Consider the following 21,447-nt stretch of genomic DNA (forward strand, 5'->3'; position numbering starts at 1 on the left):
AGCTGTTAAAGGTAGGCGATAAATCTATGTGATACATAATCTTCCAGAGACTCGGCCTATATATATACTATGCTAAAATTAAATTCCTAAACATAACTTATTATACTTTACTAAAGTGCTCCACCTGCACGGACAAAGCAGCACGGCACGTCTTTATTGCGAAGATCCGGACCATTCATTTAATTGAGAGTGCCTTTAATATTATATTTTCAGTGGGAACAAAATTTTGTTCTAAGATTTATAGTCGTTAATTGTATTGCATGTTATCACATTTAAAAAAGAAATGTTTACTCTGATATCGTTTTGTCAGTTTCACCATAGATTTTCTTTGCAGTCGCAGCCCTAACAGGCGCGGGGTGCTGCCGCCCTGCCCGCCGCCCGCCGCCCGCCGCCGCCCGCCTGCACAAACTATCACAGCGCCAGATGTATAACTCCAACGTATCGACGCCGTGGCTCATATTAACCAATTTACTATTGTTATGAGCGCGTCTGTAATCTGTTACACCACTTTATTCTGCTCCCCGGACGCTAATCCCTTCATTCATGTGTTGTTCCGGCAAATGAGGGCTGTTAATTAACCCTAATTGTTTCGCTTTAGAATTCCCGTCGCACACACATGCGGTATTATTCCATTATAACTTTTAGCTGAGATACGAGGGTACTGGAGATTGAATAATTAAAAAGACCGCCAAAGTAATATGTGGGATGTTTAACTGCTTCTTCCTTTATTAGATTTTAAAGTGATGGCGCTCTTACCAGTTGTTGTACTCGAGTTTTGCTTTTACAATTTTGTATGAACCTATGGGCTTCTCTGCTACTTCCGTTCATCGAATTTTTTTTTTTTTATTAATAATAAACACCTAACATCTGTTATTTATACTTCAAAGACATTATTTTCTGACTTCAATTCTGACTAAAAAGATTAGCACAGCAGAGTTTTTTAAAAGTAATTTCCCCGGATAGTAGGTACGGGATAGGCGATACTTTATTTCTGCCATTTTAGATTGAACCTCGGAGTTGATTTATTTGCGCTTCTTATTTAACTTATTGTGGTAATAAAGCCGAATGTTTTAATGGTCTGGGTCGCGGCGGTCGGTCCCGCGGGAGCTCGTTAGCTGGGATGACAAATGTCGGCGATCAGCCGCCGCGCGCAGATTACAAGCCTACTTTACATTCCACGGTACATGCCGTGGTTACAGCAGCCTCGAGTACGTAGGACTAAGCCTCGCCGACCTTTTCGGAAAAAATACTTCATATAATCACATGGTTGAATCGTCGCGCAGAAAGACAAACGCGTCTAAAATCATAATAAATTATAATAATGAATTTCAAAATAAATATTTAGATTTCTTTGTTGCTTCGACGCTTGTGAAAAGATGAAAGAACACACTGAGTTCCGTGCCAATAGATATTATATCCAATTACTGTGCTTCGACAGACGGCTTTATGGAGCGAGTGCGAGCGATAATGGCGCTGTATATTAGAAGCTTCCGACCACCGCCGGAGAGCGCACTCCAGCAACTAGGCGACAACGCCTAGAGCTCATTTAGCATTTGTCCTAACAGCGCGCCACGACCTTTATAGCTTGGTCTTGCTGATAGTTATATGTACCACGAGAGTAAGCGTAGATTTTTAAATAGACAAGGTGTAGACAATCTCTGTCCCTACATGCAGGGTTTCCCTCGAATAAAAATATACTTCAAGATGTTTAATTTTAATAAACATTTAATTAATTTTGCGCTTTTATAATATTTTCTCCTTAGGACTCCTTAGGGCTCCTTAGTAGGGCCACTCCATTTTCATTACAGATTTTCAAACACTCCAATGAGTTTCAATGTGTAATTAACACCTTCAATAGACTTTGGGAGTTTCATAAACTTTATACTTTGCTGGCTATCTATTAGGTTTTGCCTGCGACTTCGTGCGATTTTATGAACATGTGACTGGTTATCGTAAGTAAGAGGTGTGAAATGGATGATTATGTATCGAGACTTCAACGCTGTTCTCCGCAGGCGATATATTGGAGCTGTAGCGAGGGAGTTAGGGACTTATTCATAGTTTATGAAGCGACCGTCCCGACTTCCCAGGCGAAGTCCCAGAGGAGCAAACACATTTTGTCAACATTTTCTGTAACTATAACGCATACCTTTCTACTTAATTTTTTCTTTGCACAAGTTGTCACATATTTCACAGTTACAGATTTCATGAAAAGCGATTACACTAAGTTTAGAGATTATATAATTTTACGGATGTCATTCCTGTTAGAAAAATACACACTAACAATTAATAATTATTTTAATAACTTTTTTTTTCAACTCTCGAAGATTTAGGCTTGAAGTATGTGTACAGGCGGAGCGGGGACAACTAAACCTTTAGCGGTGGTTTATATGGATTGAGTCAGCGTTTATATATGGCCTCGACTGTAAAAATGAACCAATTCAAAAATAAAAACTAAAATCTTTCAGCCTAAGCCAAATTAAATTTTTACGTAGACTCCAGTTTTAATTAACTTGGGAGCGTCCGCAGCTCCGTCCGCGTAATACAAAAAATTCCAATTATCTCCCGTTCCCGCAGTAATTTTCAAAAATGCTCTCTTAGTTTAACGGAGTGCCGTGTGGTTCCCGGCACCAATACAAAAAAGAATAGGATCACTCCATCTCTTTCCAAATGTCGTAAAAGGCGACTAAAAGGGATGGGCTTAAAAACTTGGGATTCCTTTTTTAGGCGATGGGCTAGAAACATGTCATTATTTGAATCTCAATTCTATCATTAAGCCAAATAGCTGAACGAGGCCGATCAATCTTTTCAAGACTGTTGGTTCTGTCTACCCCACAAGGGATATAGACGTGACCATACGTATGTATGCTCTCTTAGTTGACGCCTCGTAGTTACAAACTTAGGTACAACCTTCCTGCCAATTCATCTTTATGGGCCCAGTAGTTTTTGAGTTTACGTGACAAGTGAGCGACTGAATTTCGCTTTTATATAAAAATTCACCTGTTAACCCGCAGCTTTCGCACGGAGATACGAACACGACCAATAGACCCGCACTGAATAATCACTATAAGGTTATCATGCAAGTGTGACAATGTCTGCCTGGCCTACGGCGTAGAGCTGTCGTAGCGCAGCAGCTACGGCGTAGACGCTCAACGTAATGGCGTAGCACTGCCATAGCTTACGACCTGTGAAATAAATTCAGCTTCATACGACATCTATTACATATTTAATTTTACTTTTATTCCTAATTTAAAATTAACTAAATTATTGTTATACAGTTTGTTCGCTGCAAGAGCTTCTATTTTTGACTCGACTCACGCTGCCATACCCGTGAGCTAGTTTTCCGTACACAGCTAATCATACGGTCCTCATGGTGGTATGGATTGTAATCCGGTAGTTCCTTGCGGCGGGTGAACGGCCGGCGCCGCACGCGAGCGCGATGTAGGTCAGCGGAGCACCCCGCAGCCCCCCCGCCGCGGCGCCCGCCACCGATCACCCATTGATAACGAAACGACTATCGCTATTATTTCATTTTACATACATACATATAATCACGTTTATATCCCTTGCCGGGTAGACAGCGCCATTATTTATTTATAACGTTATTGCACAAAAACAAAAATGTACAAAAGGCGGACTTAATGCCGTTTGGCATTCTCTACCAGTTAACCAGCTGACCAAACAGAAAATACTTTAAGTTGGTGGTGCGATAAAGTGCATATGCATACTGAAAAAAAAAAAAATTACAAAAAAATGCATAAATACCTACAAGATACATAATATACATTATAAATACATATACATACATAAAAATATTAAATTAGGATGACCCATTATTGATCTGCCGAAGAAAGAATCCATTCACAGCATGTTTGAACGTTGATCGACTAGGAGCTCTCCTAATCATTTCAAGAAGAGCATTCCACAGCCTTACAGCCTGAACCTGGAAAGATTTGTCCAAAAAAGTAGATCGGAACGGAGGAGTACGCAGAGTCAGGTTGTCTGAAAAACGAAGAGAACGGGAATAGGCGGAACTCAGAAGCGGGAATTTAGATTTTAGGTAAAGAGGAGAGTGAGCATCATTGAGTAGAGAGTACAACAAACAAAGAATTCTGGCTTTACTACGACGTTCAGGAATAGGAAGCCATGATAACCGCGAACGAAAAGAATAAATATGATCGTATTTATGAATATTAAAAATAAAGCGAATGCAATTGTTGGCTTATCTGTCGAGTTTAAGGAGAAGGACTTAAGTAAGATCGCAGTAACACACGTCGGCATAATCTATAGTAGGAATGACTAAGGATTGGACGAGGGAGATTTTGGTTCTCAGAGGAAGGAAGTTCTTTAGTCTATAAACAGAACGAAGCGTACCAGTTACATTACGGCAGACCTCAGTGACGTGAGGAACCCAGCTAAAAGTTAATTCGATTTGTAGACCAAGGTCTTTAACGCTGGGGCAATAAGGGATCTTAGCATGATTAAACATTACTTAATATAGATAAACATTCAAGACCTAGGCCAATCAGAAAACATGCCCTGGCTATGCTGTAGTGTAGTTTGTTCCTCCGCTTTTTCTATAAATGCGTTTTGGAAGCGGTAATATCTATTACCGCTATAATCAATAAGTGATACCATGTATCCAATTTTTTTCTAAATATATTCTATTGTATTCTATAAATACCTAATTTAATCTATAATAATATAATCTATAAATACCTATAACTCCAGTAACCTTGAACGATACCCTAAAAATGAAAAAGTTTTGTTACGTTGACTTTTTTCAGTTTTTAAATAAGGCAAAGGTTTTGTATTTTTTTTTTGTAGCTATTGTGTTCGACGCATAAATACTTTTTACTTTCACTTTCTTGAAATTTCGTGTAGTTTCCGGCATATTATACTCGTAAAAGGACCACTGCATCCCTTTCTAATGGATGTCGGAAAGGAGCGTCGGTGGTCGAATCGGCAAGGTGCCCGCTTAAAATGCGTGATGCGCAGAAAGGCACAGGTTCAAATACCACCACGGCCAATGACTATTTTCGAAGTTATGTACATTAGTTAGGATACTAACCGATGATGTTACGGCGAGGGAAAACACCTTCAGGAAACCTGCACATGCAGGCAACAGGATGTAACACCATGGACCAATACGGGTTATGTGTACCTGCGAAAGTCAGATTGGAGTCATTACGTGTAAAAACCTGACTCCTAATCTGGGATCTATGGTCAAAATACCCCGGACTCAATTTAATGTACCTAACTTCATACTTCAGCATGCAACCATAATTCAATGTGGGTTAGGTTAGATAAAAACCAGATGGAAGAATGGTTCTAAAATTGGTGATAAACTCTTAATATTCCACCATTTTAGTACATCTTATCTCTATTTATATTATAAGTGTGTGTTTGTTTGTTCATTTTTCACATCATATAACTGAACCTATCTCCATGAAGGTTTTTTCACGCAGGCGGAGTTGCGGGCGCAATCTATTCTAATTGTAATATAAAGACGTTTCATAATAAAGTATAGAAAAGACTAGCGACTCGCCCCGGCTTTGCATGGGTAGCATTTATAAACTTCATACAAACTTTCTTGCCCTAAGTATTTTTATATTATGGAATGCTAACGGTACAGTTGACAGTCATTGTCAGAGTTCGTGTAAAAATGTCACATCGGCCAGAACGGCCGGCACGAAATATTTTATAAAAAATACAGTTCTTTTATGTCCTCAGTTTAATATGACATTATCAAAGCCAGCCGCGAGTTGTGCGCGCGACCAGGCACTGTGATGGCAGCCGGCAAGTCCAAGTCAGCGAAAAGGAAGCCTACGAAACCGATCAGCAAGATCAAGAACGGAGACGTGGGCGCCCGGCTGGTGGTGGCGCTGCTGCGGCTGTTCATCGTGACCGCGTGCATCCTGTTCGTGCACGGCATCCTGTACTGGGGCCGCCAGTCGCTGCGGGCGCGCGCGCGGCACTAGCCATGGCGAAAGAAGTCCTGTTCCCGGACCCGCACATCGTGCAGGAGTTCATGCTGAACGCCACCATTTTCTGCATCTTCAACATGCTGGTGCTAGTTTTCTTTCAGCTATTTGAAATGTTGCGGCCGAAGAAGGCCCCGGCGGCACCCGTGCCGGCCCCTCATCCGGCGCCGGCGCAGGCGAACGACAAGCCGGACACGTCCGGGTTGTGTCCCGACTGCGCAACTAAAGTGCAACAAAAGACAGCCAGGCAGTTTAAAATACCATGTGTTATATTTTAAATCGCACAACTAAATATCCTATCTTGTTCAATAAAAAAAATTCATGAAATAGTTACTTAAGTCGTAAGTAATTCGCTTATCATTTTCATATGTTTGCTTCGAGGTAGAAGAAAGGTAAGAACTCTCCTGGAAAACCAAAAGGAACCAATACACCAAGCACGGTCGCCCCTTTTATGTGACTCCTTCAGTGACTGCCTACATTGTCAAGATAACAATATTCAGCTTAAGACACCACCGAAAGTGGACAGAAGTCATCTACCTCCTGGCGTTAATCATTGTTACGTTTCCTAGCCATGAGCCACGTAGCAAGAGTAGCCAATGCTACGGGCCCCGCGACTCGGGGGGGGCCCTCGGTGTAATACCTGTCTAACCGTAAAAAAATATCAATTTATAATACATGTACCTTAAAAAATACACGTATCTACCACGAGAAACGTTGGTATCAAATTCTACAGCAATAATTTAAAACTTTACCACGTTTCTACAATTGAGCGCTGGCTACACCAGAAGTTGTGTTGTACTGCTTGCACTGCGCTACACGCGAAGCTGGTAGCACTGCAAAACTAACAGGGGAATCCCCTGATATTGTCATCGAACGAGCTAGTCGTAACAACCCGATCAAATAAAATATGATTCTATCGACTATTAAACAATAAGAAAATGCTGTACATTTATGTTTGGCACAACATAGAAATACTTTTAAGAGGACTTTAGATGTGAGCCATTCTTGAAAAAACGCCTCACGTATGGTCAGTGCTTACGAAGATGATTTGGAGAATAGCCTAGGCGACGAATTAATGCAGTTCGCTGAACTGCTGAAAACAGATGTGGCTACTGTTATTGATAGCAAGAAAATAGAGTCTCTGGAATTGCAATTTTATAAACTTTTATTAAATAATTCCTTAGAATCGTGTTTCCCAAACGTAGAAATTGCCTTGCGCATTTACTTGTCTCTCAAGATCACTAACTGCAGTGGCAAGCGTTCTTTTTCAACGTTAAAACGTATTAAAAACGAGTTAAGAAAGACGATGGGCCAAGAACGTCTTAATCACCTTACTTTGATGAATAGGTATAGAGTATAATTTGCTTAAAGAAGTCGATAGTGAAAGTGTTATCTCTAATTTTGCCCATATGAAATGCAGAAAAGTTTATTTGTAATAGTTTTGTTTTATTTAATACCCTTCAAATTGAGAAACAATAGCAAACCAAGGGCCTCTTGACTGAATTTGCTACAGGCCCCGCGCTGGCTTAATCCGGCACTGGCCTGGGTTCTACTTATGGCCCCAATCTGGGAGTGTAGGCAGTTAATCCGAACACTCGGAGTTATTCAGCTTCATATGTAAGTATAGCGCCATATGTCATCCACTGGAAAGAAATATAATGTTCCTATGATAAAGTACCAAGAACCATACGGCACTAAAAAGACTGCAGAAAGTAAAACTGTCTCCGTCAGGTACCTATGCCATGGAGGGGCCCGTTGAAATAAATGTCAATGTCAACTTTTGTTTTTTCCAAGATTTTACGTTTTAACCGCGCTGCCAGCTAAGGTATTTTCCCCGAATTTAGGGGCTACAAATTTACAAATAAATAATTAAAGGGGCTAAATATATTCGTGGCTAATATCAAATATGGTTTTGTTTGATAATAACTTTAAACAAGCTTTTTTAATAAACTCAACTAAAAATATGCCCAGCAGTTATTTAATACTAAGTTGTAAGGAGTATTGAGATTCAAATAGTGACAGATCAGATTGCTAGGCCATCGCCTATAAGAAAAATTTCAAGTTTATAAGCCTATCCCTTAGTCACCTTTTACGACATACATATAAAAGAGATGGAGTTATCTTATTCTTTTTTATATTGGTGCGGGAACCACACAGCACGTTCAGTGCCGGATTAAGCCAGCACGGGGCCTGTAGCAAATTCTGTAAAGAGGCCCTTGGTTTTCTATAGTTTCTCAATTTGAAGGATATTCAATAAAAAAAAAACTATTACAAATAAACTTTTCTGCATTTCATATGGGCAAATTTAGAGATAACACTTTCACTATCGACTTCTTTAAGCAAATTCTTCGTCGTTACCTTTTCCCACTTTCTAAGCAAATTATACTCTATATTTATCAAAGTAAGATGATTAAGACGTTCTTGGCCCATCGTGTTTCTTAACTCGTTTTTAATAAGTTTTAACGTTGAAAAAGAACGCTCGCCACTGCAGTTAGTGATCATGAGAGACAAGTAAACGCGCAAGGCAATTTCTACGTTTGGGAAACACGATTCTAAGGAATTATTTATAAAAGTTTATAAAATTTCAGTTCCAGAGACTCTGGTTTCTTGCTTTCAATAACAGTAGCCACATCTGTTTTCAGCAGTTCAGCGAACTGCACTAATTCGTCGCCTAGGCTTTTCTGCAAATCATCTTCGTAAGCACTGAACATACGTGAGGCGTTTTTCAAGAATGGCTCACATCTAAAGTCCTTTTAAAAGTTTTTTTTATGTTGTGCCAAACATAAATGTACAGCATTTTCTTATTGTTTAGTAGTCAATAGAATCATATTTTATTTGATCGGGTTGTTACGACTAGCTCGTTCGATGACAATATCAGGGGATTCCCCTGTTAGTTTTGCAGTGCCGCCAACTTCGCGTGTAGCGCAGTGCAAGCAGTACAACACAACTTTTGGTGTAGCCAGCGCTCAATTGTAGAAACGTGGTAAAGTTTTAAATTATTGTTGTAGATTTTGATACCAACTTTTCTCGTGGTAGATACGTGTATTTTTTTAAGGTACGTGTATTATAAATTGATATTTTTTTACGGTCGGACAGGTATTACACCGCGGGCCCCCCCGAATCGGGGGCCCGTAGCATTTGCTGCTCTTGCCACGTGGCTAATCCGGTACTGAGCACGTTCCAGACTGCTGACTCTGTCTACCCTGCCAAGGATATAGACGTGATTTTATGAATGAATGAATGTAAAGAGTATCATTAACTTAAAACCAGAGGCAACAGCTTTCTTGTCCCGATCTTTCACATACATTTTAATTCTAATGTAATCAAGTCTTTAAAAGTAGGTAATAAACTTTTCTTCGTTCTTTTATTGCATAATTAGAAAAACTTTTTTTTCGGACTTTCCTCAGAGTATGTTGGCAACATTCTACATTGAAAAGATAATAACATAGGATAGGTACTAAATTGTTGTGTCCATATTATTATTTTATAAGTTTTGTTTTGCACCACAAGAAAGTATTCGTTTCCATTTTATCGTTTTTTTGAACTTTGAGTATCATGACAGACATGAAAACCGCAGCAACAGTGCTGCAAGAAATGATGGTCAAGCTACACACCATGCCGCATTACGAATGCATATCTCAAGTAAGTTGGGACATTCCTACCTTCTTTATTTGGCTTAGCGATTCGTTAGATAAAAATATTATAAATTAAACTCCAAGTTGAGAATCTACAAATAAGATATACTTTGCTAATAAACCAAAACCTACAACTAAGTCGAAATTATCTGTTCTTCGTGCCATTTCTCTGAAATTTGATAACATACCGGTATATCGGTAAGTAATCTGCGTCATCGATTTTACGGGTTCATTATTCTATATGTAATAATTATTCTATATGTAATAATATATTAGGAGTACCCATAAACTTTGAATATGCACGAAATGAGTAATGAGTGGAGGAAGCAGGATAGGTCTGCTAAGAAAATATCAAGCAGAATGCCATAGTCTCTGCCTACTCTAATGGGAAACAGGCATGATGATATGTATGCAAAATTACAGAGAAATACATCACCTGGAATCTCATTGTTTCCAAGATTAAATATTCCTAGTCTTATTTGTGACATTGTATGCATAGTCTGGACCACAACATCAAGCAATGTTCGAGTACCGTTGCAAAGCGCAGGGAATCGAGGTGACGGCAACGGGTCGCTGCAAGAAAGATGCCAAGCAGGAGGTGGCCAAGCTCATGCTGCGGGAGCTCGCTGCTGCCGGCTACAACGTTCCGATGCCATATCGTTTGGATAACTACCAAGCAGCACAGGTAAAACTTAAACAAGTTCTTATATCTCATACCAAAAAGTAATTTTCCACCATAAGTACAAATGCAATGATAAGAAGAATGTTGAGGGGGTACAAAAATTGTTATAGGTTTAATGTTTTGTTATGTTGCAGTGCATGAAATAAACATATTTTCTTAATTTTTTTCTTTCTAACTAAATAATCCACATATTAAAAGTTACAAGCACAATAGTCAACTATTTTGATTATTTATATTTAATTAAATGTGGAAAAATATCTTGAAACTATTTTATCTGTTGGTAATCACAACCTTTTAAAAAGTCAAACATAATGGCTAAGGAAATTTACCAAATCAAATTGAAATTGCATGTAAACTGAGAATTAATTTTGACGTTTTGTTGTTGATCAATACCATTGCAGATTGGAAAAAACATTCCTGGTGCAGGAGACAATGTAGAGCCCGCCTCCATGGGCTCTCGCAGCTACGTGGCGCTCCTGAAAGAGCTCTGTGCTGAGTATCGACTGCCATCTGTTGAATATGACCTGGTAAATGTCAAATAAAATACAAGGTATCACTTATCTATTTTTAAACTCATTAGCCATATTTTATAGCAATGAAATAATTTATGTAGGTTTTAGAGTAATCTAACCTTCACATCCATTGCAATTTTCTGGAATGTCAAATAAATTTGAGTTTATTTGTTACTAATAAAATTAATCAGTAAGAACATATAAGTAAATGAATGACTGATTGACACACAGCCCAAATCGCTGGGTCTAGATTTGAAATTTTCATGAAAGTTTTTTTTATAGTATAGGGATGCACTAAGAGAAGATTTTCAGAATAAAAGTTATATCTTCATAATATTAAATATGTATGGTATTGCTAGATTACTGATTATAGTTAATAAATTTGAGTAGGTATTGAATGTGATATTGATCAGACGAGCGACACGGGCCCGGCGCACCAGCGCCACTTCACGATGGTGGCGCGCGTGGGGCAACACTCGCGCTGCGCCACCTCCACCACCAAGAAGGCGGCCCGCCAGCTCGCCGCTGAGAAACTCTACTCCTATCTGCGCGAGAACCTCTCCATTACCAAGGACTTCGATGAGGTTCTTTACTTTATTTTTTATGAGCAGTAGAATAGGCAAATTTTAGCTTTTTGCACATACATATATATAGTAACGTCTATATACCCCTTACGAGGTAAATGGAGCCAGCAGTCGTAAAAAGAATGACAGGCCAAATTCAGCTGTATGGCTTAGAGATGGAATTGAGATTTAAAAAGTGACAGGTTGCTAGCTCATCGCCTACAAGAAGTATCCCAAGTTTATAAGCCTTTCTCTAAGTCGCCTTGTAAGACATTCACGGGAAGATATGGAGTGGTCCCATTATAAAACCGGGAACCACACGGACGAACATTCGAACCGCACCTACATGATGCGCGGTTTCACGTTTCTGGTTGGTCGCCCACATTGTAGGGCGCCAATGAGGATCAATCCAATAAACGAAAGTCATTTCCTTTTTGCACAATGCTTGAAATAGACACCACAATGTTTTTATAGATAGGTATGAAGGGTGACAGCTGGCCGCCCGTAAATAACGGAAGGTGAAAATTGTTGTGAGGACTTCTCCTGCAGTGAGTTGTTGCGGCTGAAGTGAGTGAGACTCTCAGAGCGCGGTCGCGTTGCAGGAGGACGCGCTGGCGCGCGCGCACGAGCGCGTCATGGAGCGCTACCAGGAGGCGGCCGAGGACGCGGCGCGCCGCCCCGACCTAGGTCAGAGAATCGCTGATTACCACCTGGGCTTGCAAACGCATCTCGGTAACGCATTTCTGTTGTGTGTCTCCTATTGTGCTGTGGATATTTTTGTTAAATTGGGTCACTTTGTTTGTTTTGGTGTAAAAAAAATCTGTATATTTTCTTTTCAACTAAAGTCACAATAATTGGCTATATGCACAGTACATCTTAAATTACTAATGAAAATTAACATTGATATGTGAAATGCATAAAAAGAAGAAATAAATCTATCTACTTCATGGCTTAAATAATGCTTAACGCTCTCGTTCACAAATCATTCATAAGTTCATTCTTTATTAACTTCATTCATTTGTTGATAATGATGCATGTGGTACATTCATTTAACACTCCTCTGTACACTTTAAAAAGTAAATACTAATTATTTGTCTTGGATATTACTCAAAGAAAAGTTATAAAACTGATGCTCTAACGCTGAGGGAATCATCTCGAAAACACCTGCTCCATTCAGGTAACTGGACACAGCTTTTTCTGCTGGGATAAATGTATAACAAAAATTTTTAATAGACCTGAGTCAAACAATTAATAAATATAAGGGCTATTAAAAAAAACACAAGTGTTAATAACCAAGTGTAAAATTTATTGTGGAACTATCGTATTACTCTCACTCTGGGTCTATCAACGTTGTGGTTACCGTCGCCGGATCATGGAAGAGTTTCATTAGTACAGACGTCACCTAGGGGGTAATGTGGCAGGTCCGGAGGCGCTGAGCAGCGGGCGCGCGGCGCTGGCGGCGCGGGCGGGCGCGGAGCCGCAGAGCGCGCTGGCGGCGGCGGCGGCGGCGCTGGGGCTGGCGGTGCAGTACGCGGAGCTGCCGGCGCAGCGCGGGCCGCCCGTGGCCGTGGTGGCGCTGGAGCCCGCCGCGCCCGCCGTGCTGCTGGCCGGCGCCGACCGCGACGCGGCCGCGCGCGCCGCGCTGCGCTACCTGCAGCACGCGCTGTGACCGACCCGACGCTGTTTCGCTCATTCAATTAATCAACCTGTGGTCCCCACGATCAGATGTGATCTTCAAAACGACGCTGTATTGTGAACGAGTGTTTGTAAGGAGATTATAAATTATTGATATGATATAACTTTTTAGAACTTTTTTTGCATAGATTATGTATTCGAAATCATTGCCAAAAATCCAAGAGCGACACCTCAAAAAACTAGTCGTTTAATATCTTTGTTTAAATTATTAATCCTTTCTTAATCAAATATTCCTTGACGCACCAATACATAAACCGCCATGCCCTATATCTATATATAAGAACTCAAGCAGATGTTTTGTCACTTATTTTAATGATTTTCACTTGCTTTTATTTGTTGCCATATTTAAGATTTAAGTAAAACTGTTTACGATGTAAATACTATAATACGTTGGTTAGACATTCAGACGGTATATTGCTTTCCATCCTACCATCATTCATTGGTTATTTTCAGACGTTTCTGTCGTTTTTTGCATTGCTTATTGCCTGTATATGTAATGTTAGCTCTAGTACATAATACAGTAGGTATTTTCATTTTAGCAGGCCGGCTATATTTCATTTCCAAGGTTTTCCAGTGAACACGACGATATCCTCACCTGCATCCCAATGTACATACCTATATGTATACTTGAATTTCAATAAATGCTATTTTTATATTTACGGGTTTCTTTTAATTAATTACCTAGAATCCACTCCAATAACCAAGTTACATTTTATGTTTGGACTCACTTTACTTACTTGGCACTTTGTTTACTTGGCATTATTTTGTTTTGAGATTATGTGCAAACAACTTGAGTACAGACAGGTCCATCTGTCAGACTTACCCGTTATGGCTAAAAATTATAAATGTATTAGTACACGCTTGTGCCTGATCACTCTACAGTTAGACATGGACTCACAAGTAAAACACATTGGTTCGTGGTTTCACCTTCAACTAAAAAACCATCGAGAACCACAGATATGTTTATTTATTAACTATTCTCAATTCTATCATTAAGCCCAACAGCTTAACGTGGCCTCCGTCTCAGTCTATTCCAGACTGTTGACTCTGTCTACCCCGCAACAGATATAAGACGTGATTATATGTACGTACGTATTGACTAATGGTTCCACTGTCATAACCAGCAGGAACTAATTACCCGGAACAAGTAGGTACCCTTAATACGATTTCATCACAGCCGGTCTTATAGTTAAGTTTATTGTTGTAGTTGTTCCTATGTTTGTGTAGCACGACGCAGACAATCGCTACTTTCCAGTAACTTTCAATAATCGGCACCGCCATACCTACTTTTGGGAACCTTAAAAACGTTATTAGCAATATATTACTCTGTGGCGCAGCGGTAGTACGCTTGTCTGTGACACTGGAGGTTGCGGGTTCGAATTCCGGCCAAAGCGTGATGAGAAACATAATTTCTCTTGATTGACCTGGGTCATGGATGGATATGTATACCTATAAGTATTTATCATAAAATATAGAATCGACCGTTGAGTTAGTATCTCATTATACAAATCTCGAACTTCTAGGGATGTTTGTTCTGTATATATTTATTTATATTAAACAATCTAAGGCATTCCCTTAACCAAGAAAGAACTGTTTAATCAAATTTGATGCGATTTTAACTAATGAACAGTTTGTAGGGAAAGGCAGTGGTAAAAATCTACTTATTTTAAAATTTCACAGGTATCTTTAATGAGGGGGTAACAAAGTGGAGCAAAATATAGTCCATTTCTTAGTTAATTATTATATAATGTATTACAAAAACGTCTGCATTTGTCTTATTGACCTAATAACCTTATTTACGCTTACTTATGACTTACGACTTAGCTATTGGAATTTTTCAGTCCGAATCGTCGATATCGATTCTGCGATGAGAATTAGCTATGCTCTGGAGCCAATTGTTAGTTTTTTGAGCGGCGCGACGCGGCGTGCGGCGCTCGGGGACCGGTTCGCGCTCCGGCTCCACCTCCTTGCTAGCGCGCGTGCTGCGGCCGCCGCGCCCGCCGCGCGAGCCGCGCCCGCCGCGACCGCCCCGCGCTCCGCGCCCCCGCCCTCGAGCCACCTCCGCCACCGGCTCGTCGTCGTCGCTCGACAGCACCACCACGCCGCCGCCGCGCTTGCTGATCACTGGGCTGGTGGTGGTGTTGGAGAGGCGCACTATCGGCTTGGCGGGCTTGGACACCGGCCGGCTCCTGTCGATGAGCACGCTGAGCGTGTCATTGTCGGCCGCGTCGAGCTCCTGTTTGCTGACCTTGAGCTGCGCCTCCACGTCCTCGACGGTCTCGGCGCCGGCGGCGTGCAGCGCGGCGACGCAGCGCTGCCGGTGGGCGTCGAACACGCGTCGGAAGATGTCCTCGTCGTGCTTGAGTGTGAAGTCGCGCACGGCGTCGGTGACTGCGCGCACAGATAACACGGTCAGCCGCCGCTCAGGTGGTAGGGTATGGAAGTAATCTTGCAGCAATGACTCTATGTCCACAGCATTGACAGCGGCACTACTCATGGTTTCATCATCATTGATAGGAACATTCTCTTTTCGGTCACGAATCTTCTTTTCCCTCTTCATTTTGAGAACATCATTGGGATTTGCCACTAAGCCATTGAAGTTTTGACCAAATCTTACTCTGTTGAAATCTTGTGCGTCTCTTTCAAAGAACACACTCAGTCTGACTAGAGGCATGGTGGGCTGCTTGGGGTGCCCGCTCAGCAAGCGCTGGGCTTCTTCAATTGCTTCATTGACTTTTCCTTTCAATAATTCTTGAACTTTTTCGTTTTCATTAACTTCCTCTTCTCCTAAATTTTCTTCAGAGAGTACGACTGTTTTGAAGATAAATGGACGAACAGTTTTTAATTGTACTGGAGTCAGTATATAATCATGTTTGTGAATTTGCAGCAAAGCACAATGTTTAGGAAGGGCCTCCCCGGTCGCCAGCGACGTGGCCACGGTGCTTCCTGGCTGCACAACAATAAATCCCTCATGTTCCCTCTTATTTTCTTTGACAGCAAACAATTGGCAATCATGCTCATGTCCCCATACAACCATATCTAAAAAGTTAGGCAAAACATCTTCTCGAATATAGTTACTAGGCCCCCTGTCTGCTCTATTCTGGTGTAATGTTAGTAGATTGAACCAGTCCTCCCCATCATCTGGACGCTCCATCTCCACTTTCTTTTCAGCAAAGAGCCGAGCTAGCCTCTGATCTTTAAGATGACTAAGGCCATACAATGCTAGTTTTGTGCAACCTTTCTGCATGAGCACAGGTGAAATTCGAACCTGTGTATAGTCAGTCCACTTGCCAAAATAATTCACCAGCCCAGTGATTGACAAAATATCCAATGAGCTGATACTGCCTTGCCCCACTGGGTCATCGTGGTTACCGTGGATAGATAAAATAGGATAAGACACATTCAGGTTAGGATCCTCATAGTTAACAACGCGAGAAAAGTTTTCCAGTTGATCAGAGAGTAGTTCTATGGCAATTTGTTTGTCGCCCAGACAGTACTTACGTATTAGCTGCGTACACTTGTACATGCAACTGGGCGAAGGCTTCGCGTGGTCAAACAGGTCGCCGCCAAGCAGGATCATATCCACATCGTATTCTACGGCGAGGGACAAGACTTCTTCGAATGCTATGAAACTATCCTCGCCACGTACGGCATCGTTTTCTAAATGCCCCAGATGAATATCAGATGCAATCATAATTCTCATGGTATCTTCCGACGCCCATGCCCCAGGATCGATACCCACCATTTTCTATTCTTGACTAATAACTCTCACACAAATTATGTATGTATTTGCCGGTTCTTGTTACTGCTGCACTTTTAATCACAAAACCAAAAACATTTATCAAGCCGGTCAAACCAACCAAACCAAAGTAAGCGGACAACAGTGTTGCCAACAAATAATTTATGTTGCTCTCATCACTTGCGAAGCAATAACTGACGCAAAAAAATCTGTGATTGTTCCAAAATTCACACGATTTTTTTCACTATATAACAAATAAATGATTTGCATTTGTGTATGTTTGTAATGAAAAATCTTTAAAACTACTGGACTGATTTTCATGAAATTTGGTACAGATATAGAATAGACCTTCGGGAGTGATATAGCTTACTTTTTCTGGAATTTACCACTGGTGCAAAACTCCGCCATAATTATTGTTTAATTATTATTTTGTTACACTAACGGAATTAGCTACTTTTTTTGTTGTCCCAAAAGGTTAATAATATAGTAATTACATGTACTAGCAATCCGTCCCGTCACCGTTCGGATATAATTGATTGACAATAAACGAAAGTATTCCTTTGCATAGGTACCTAAATAAAAATGAAAAAAAAAATTACGGACTGAAAGAACCTTAACTCTGACTATATAAATAATTTCAATAAAATCACAATGAAAATTATTCAAACAAAACGCAACTTTTTCTAAAAGTCTTACTAATTATTACCCACCTAATCTATATTGTTTTGTTGTAACTAAAAGGTTTTAGCAGTGTTGTCGATGGGAGTATTTTTTCCTCAGGGATCACTCTACCTGTTGTTGAAAACCGTATGAAAATTTGTCCATTACTTTTCGAGTTTATTGTGAACAGACAGAGATATGAAGTGATGATGATCTTTTGGTTTTAAATTGAATTCTAAGACGGGAACATTTTGGTAGAAAGATTCGGATGTTTTGGTAACCCTGTTGATATCAGTTTGACTTTGACATTATCTTTGACATTTTGACAGCATTATGACATGACTGAACTGTCTGATTGACACACAACACAACGAAACGAAACGAAACAGAACGAAAGACATACGAATCAAAGGAAATCGCTACCTACTCGCGTAAATATACAGTTTTGTAATGTTTTATCGTGCATTTATTAAATCCTAAGTAGTGTAGCATGATGATATGAGTACTAAACAATATAAATCAAAAGAAATATGTTATTGTTCAAGTGTAGTGACGAATGTTTTGGAGGAGAAAGTGTCATGTGAAACTGGAGAATTGCCTTCAATGATGTGGAAGAGGTCGATTGTGCAAGCGGCGGAGTACGCTCGCGGCGCCACGGCCCTGGCGCTCGCGCTGCTCGTATTCACGGTAAGGACAGTACGGACATGGGGTCTTCTAGATGTATTTTAGTAGCTACCTTCACAATGTTATGATATGTTGATGAGTTGAATCATGTATTCAACTAATCACACATATTTTGCAAAAGTTTTATTAACTCTTATTTCACAGCTTTTATATATCATATAAATATTTGAGACAAGTCACAGAATGAAAATCATATCAGAGGAGGAAAGAATTGAAAACATTTTAATTAAAGGCTGAACTTAAATCACAATTCAGTACAATTTGTACATTAATTTATATAAATTGACATTCCATTTAAAAATATTTTTTATTATTAAAATTTTAATTGAATCAATTTAAGTGTCATCAATGTATTCCCTTGTCCACATTTTTATTCTAAGTTTTGATAATTATGAAGTTGATGTTAAAAAGAATATTGGAAGTGGTAGTAAACTTGGTTTTAAGTAATTTATTTGATGGTTACCAATGTTGTGAAACCAATACAAATTGGAACATTTATCAGTGATATGACAATTATTAAGTGATGTTGAAGTGTTTCATAATAATGCATAAAAGCTTTGAATTTTTATTTTTGAATAAAGGTTGTAGTTATTTTATCAATCTTTAAAATATCTCTCATCTCTCTTATCTGCCACATTTACCTCAACATCATAGTATCATTATTTAAATATATCAACAACTAGACAACTGACTGATGATATTTAGAACAATTCCTATACATTATAAAACAATGCCGTGTGGTTCCCGGCACTATTACAAAAAAGAATAGGACCACTCCATCTCTTTCCCATGGATGTCGTAAAAGGCGACTAAGGGATAGGCTTATAAACTTGGGATTCCTCTTTTAGGTGATGGGCTAGCAACCTGTCACTATTTAAATCTCAATTCTATCACTAAGCCAAACAGCTGAGCGTGGCCTATCAGTCTTTTCAAAACTGGTGGCTCTGTCTACCTCGCTAGGGATATAGACGTGATCATTTGTATGTATGTATAAAACAATGTTTTTCATTAGGCAGGGCAGCTGCCCAGGGTATAGTTCTTTAGGTTCAAATGAATTGAACATTGTGTAGTCATCAAATTTAATAAATTAAATTGGCATTATTTGAGTGGTGACAACAATTTGAAATCCCCAGCCACAAAACCACAGGCTGGAAATAACCATTTGTTCAGCAATAAAACAATGTTGCCAATCTATACATTTATAGTAGTAGACTAGATAGTTTGTTTGAATGTTAAATAAAATTAAAATACTTAATAAAAAAAAAGAATATTTAAATTGAATGAGTATTAAGTTTGAACATAAATCGAAAACAACACAATAATTTGTAACTTGATATTCGTCTTTTAGGCAATGCACTAGTAATCTGTCATTATTTGAAGCTCAATTCCATCATTGAGCTAATACGTCAGGTACATTGTGGGTAAGACTCACAAGGGACCATAGAAGGCAGGCTTCTTTTGGTTTCACGACATTGGTTGACGTCAAATAATTTACTTAAAACTAAGTTTACTAATGCTACCAAAGCATCAGGGCAGAAGAAACAATAACAAACTGCACTGCAGCATTTTCTTCAACAACATCAACTTTACAATTAACCAAACTTAGAATAGAAATGTGGATTAGTATATTAGGACTAGGTAGTCTTAGGTCCTTATATGTATATGAAATTGGTGTTTGGTATAGGAGTAACAAAAAGTTGAATATTTTGTAGTATAATATATTTATTAAGAAGTAAGAACCATCATTTGGTTACATATTATTTCTCAAATCATTATTTTCTCATAGGTAGTTCATTGATCCCTTTACTAAAAAAAAACTGTTCATCATCGAATCAATAAAATCTCTGAAGGCGGTTTGGACTGCTCTATCGGAGTTGAATATTTCCCCTAGAAGTTATCCAAATTTGAAAAAAATTATAATCTGTGAGCAAGGTCTGGGGAGTATGGTGGATATCTAAGACATTCCAAGTGTGGTCTGAAGTAAAGTGTTGTCGTAAAGTAAGTGGCGTGAAGATCATAGTTTGCAATTGCTGACAATAGATGTCTGCTGTAATCGTCTGGCCAGATTTAAGAAAACTTTAATAAACAAAGGCACTAGTCCACAAAATGTTAACAACCCACTTTTGTTGGGTCAATTTTCGCTTGGGGCAGGATTTGCCTGTCTGGACAGGGTTCAGCCATTGCGATGAGCGTTTCCGATTATCGTAGAAAATCCAGTTAATGTTTTAATTTAAAAGCCCTTCATTATTGTGCCGGTCAATAAAGTAATGTAACGCAGGTGTCGACACGCGTTTACCGGTTTGCTTCGCTCAATTCGTGAGGTACCCACCTTTCAAGTTCTTAATCTTCTCAATTTACTTCCAGTTGATTAATATAGTTTCATCACTAACACCGAAGTCTGAAGCTAACTCGGACGTGGTTTGCGATGGATCCGCTTCCACAATAGTCGTCAATTCTTCATCCACTGCCGTCAAAAGGGCTTGTTCTGCGGGTCGAAATTACCAGAACGAAATCGTTGGTACCGAAATCGCACTGTTTTTTTTTTTGCGACACGACCGCCATACTCTTCAATAACGCCGAGCCATTTCCGCAGCATTGGTCCCACGGTAGAATTCGTACTCGTAAATAACGCGAAATTTCAAGTTTTTCACTTCGTCAACTCAGTGACGCAATCCAAAATCAGTAGAAAAAAATCATGTGTAAATAGCTGTATAAATTTTAATTTGGAATTCCTAACCAAAATGGAGAAATTTGTGATTATGATGATAGTACAAGAAAACGCCAATTTCATATATAAGGACCTAATATTACAATATATAAGAGGGTGTGGGTTTAGTTCCTAGCCTTCAGAAGATAGCAAGCTTCTTTACTTGGTGCGCGCTGCAGTTGTCCAAAGGGATGCATGTATAGGGCGCAGGGGACCCCCAGTGGCACAATGTCACAATACATTATGACACAGAACATTATGATCTGTTTAACTTTTGTATTGTTTGGTGCAGATGGTTTGTGGGGAGGTGACGTGCGCGGACCTGGTGATCGAGATCCCGGGGTCCGGCGCGGAGGGCGGCCGCTACCGGCTCGACTACCGGCCGCCGCACGGCAAGCCCGCGCCCAACTACACCGTCCCGGCGCGGGCCTCCACTATCAACTTCCAGGGCCTGCCCGGCACCAAGTACCACTTTATGCTGTACTACTCCAATGCCACCTTCGCAGATCTGCTCACGTGGAACCAGACTATCATCACAGGTTTATCTTCCATTTCTATCATACTTATCATGACAATGTGACGGATAATA

The 21,447-nt window shown here is 39.9% G+C and overlaps 3 protein-coding genes across 10 annotated transcripts in view; 2 read left to right on the plus strand and 1 right to left on the minus strand.

Moving 5' to 3' along the window:
- The first annotated feature begins 9,394 nt into the window (after positions 1 to 9,394).
- On the plus strand, positions 9,395 to 13,727 carry LOC106132040 (RISC-loading complex subunit tarbp2). Of its 2 annotated transcripts, none has more exons than XM_013331351.2 (6): positions 9,395 to 9,623; positions 10,116 to 10,301; positions 10,700 to 10,825; positions 11,224 to 11,394; positions 11,976 to 12,105; positions 12,795 to 13,727. In XM_013331351.2, the coding sequence occupies exons 1-6, from the start codon at positions 9,537 to 9,539 to the stop codon at positions 13,040 to 13,042; spliced, it is 948 nt and encodes a 315-aa protein (XP_013186805.2). In that variant the 5' UTR covers positions 9,395 to 9,536; the 3' UTR covers positions 13,043 to 13,727. The 2 variants fall into 2 exon arrangements, with proteins under 2 accessions (XP_013186805.2, XP_013186806.2); XM_013331352.2 differs by having other exon boundaries at positions 11,976 to 12,060.
- Positions 13,728 to 14,639: 912 nt separating this feature from the next.
- LOC106132041 (double-strand break repair protein MRE11) lies at positions 14,640 to 16,951 on the minus strand. The gene has a single exon (XM_060944778.1). It carries the CDS (start codon positions 16,811 to 16,813, stop codon positions 14,906 to 14,908), a length of 1,908 nt encoding a protein of 635 aa, XP_060800761.1. The 5' UTR covers positions 16,814 to 16,951; the 3' UTR covers positions 14,640 to 14,905.
- An 887-nt stretch (positions 16,952 to 17,838) lies between these two features.
- LOC106132027 (tyrosine-protein phosphatase 10D) overlaps positions 17,839 to 21,447 on the plus strand; it is a 32,581-nt gene continuing 28,972 nt past the window's right edge. For all 7 annotated transcript variants that reach the window (XM_060944535.1, XM_060944536.1, XM_060944538.1 and 4 more), the window contains exons 1-2: positions 17,839 to 18,154; positions 21,151 to 21,397. In XM_060944535.1, coding sequence (XP_060800518.1) covers positions 17,966 to 18,154; positions 21,151 to 21,397 — 436 coding nt within the window. In that variant the 5' untranslated portion in view covers positions 17,839 to 17,965. The remainder of the gene's footprint in view (positions 18,155 to 21,150; positions 21,398 to 21,447) is intronic.

This window comes from Amyelois transitella, chromosome 6, assembly GCF_032362555.1.
Source record: "Amyelois transitella isolate CPQ chromosome 6, ilAmyTran1.1, whole genome shotgun sequence".
Taxonomy (NCBI): Eukaryota; Metazoa; Arthropoda; class Insecta; order Lepidoptera; family Pyralidae; genus Amyelois; species Amyelois transitella.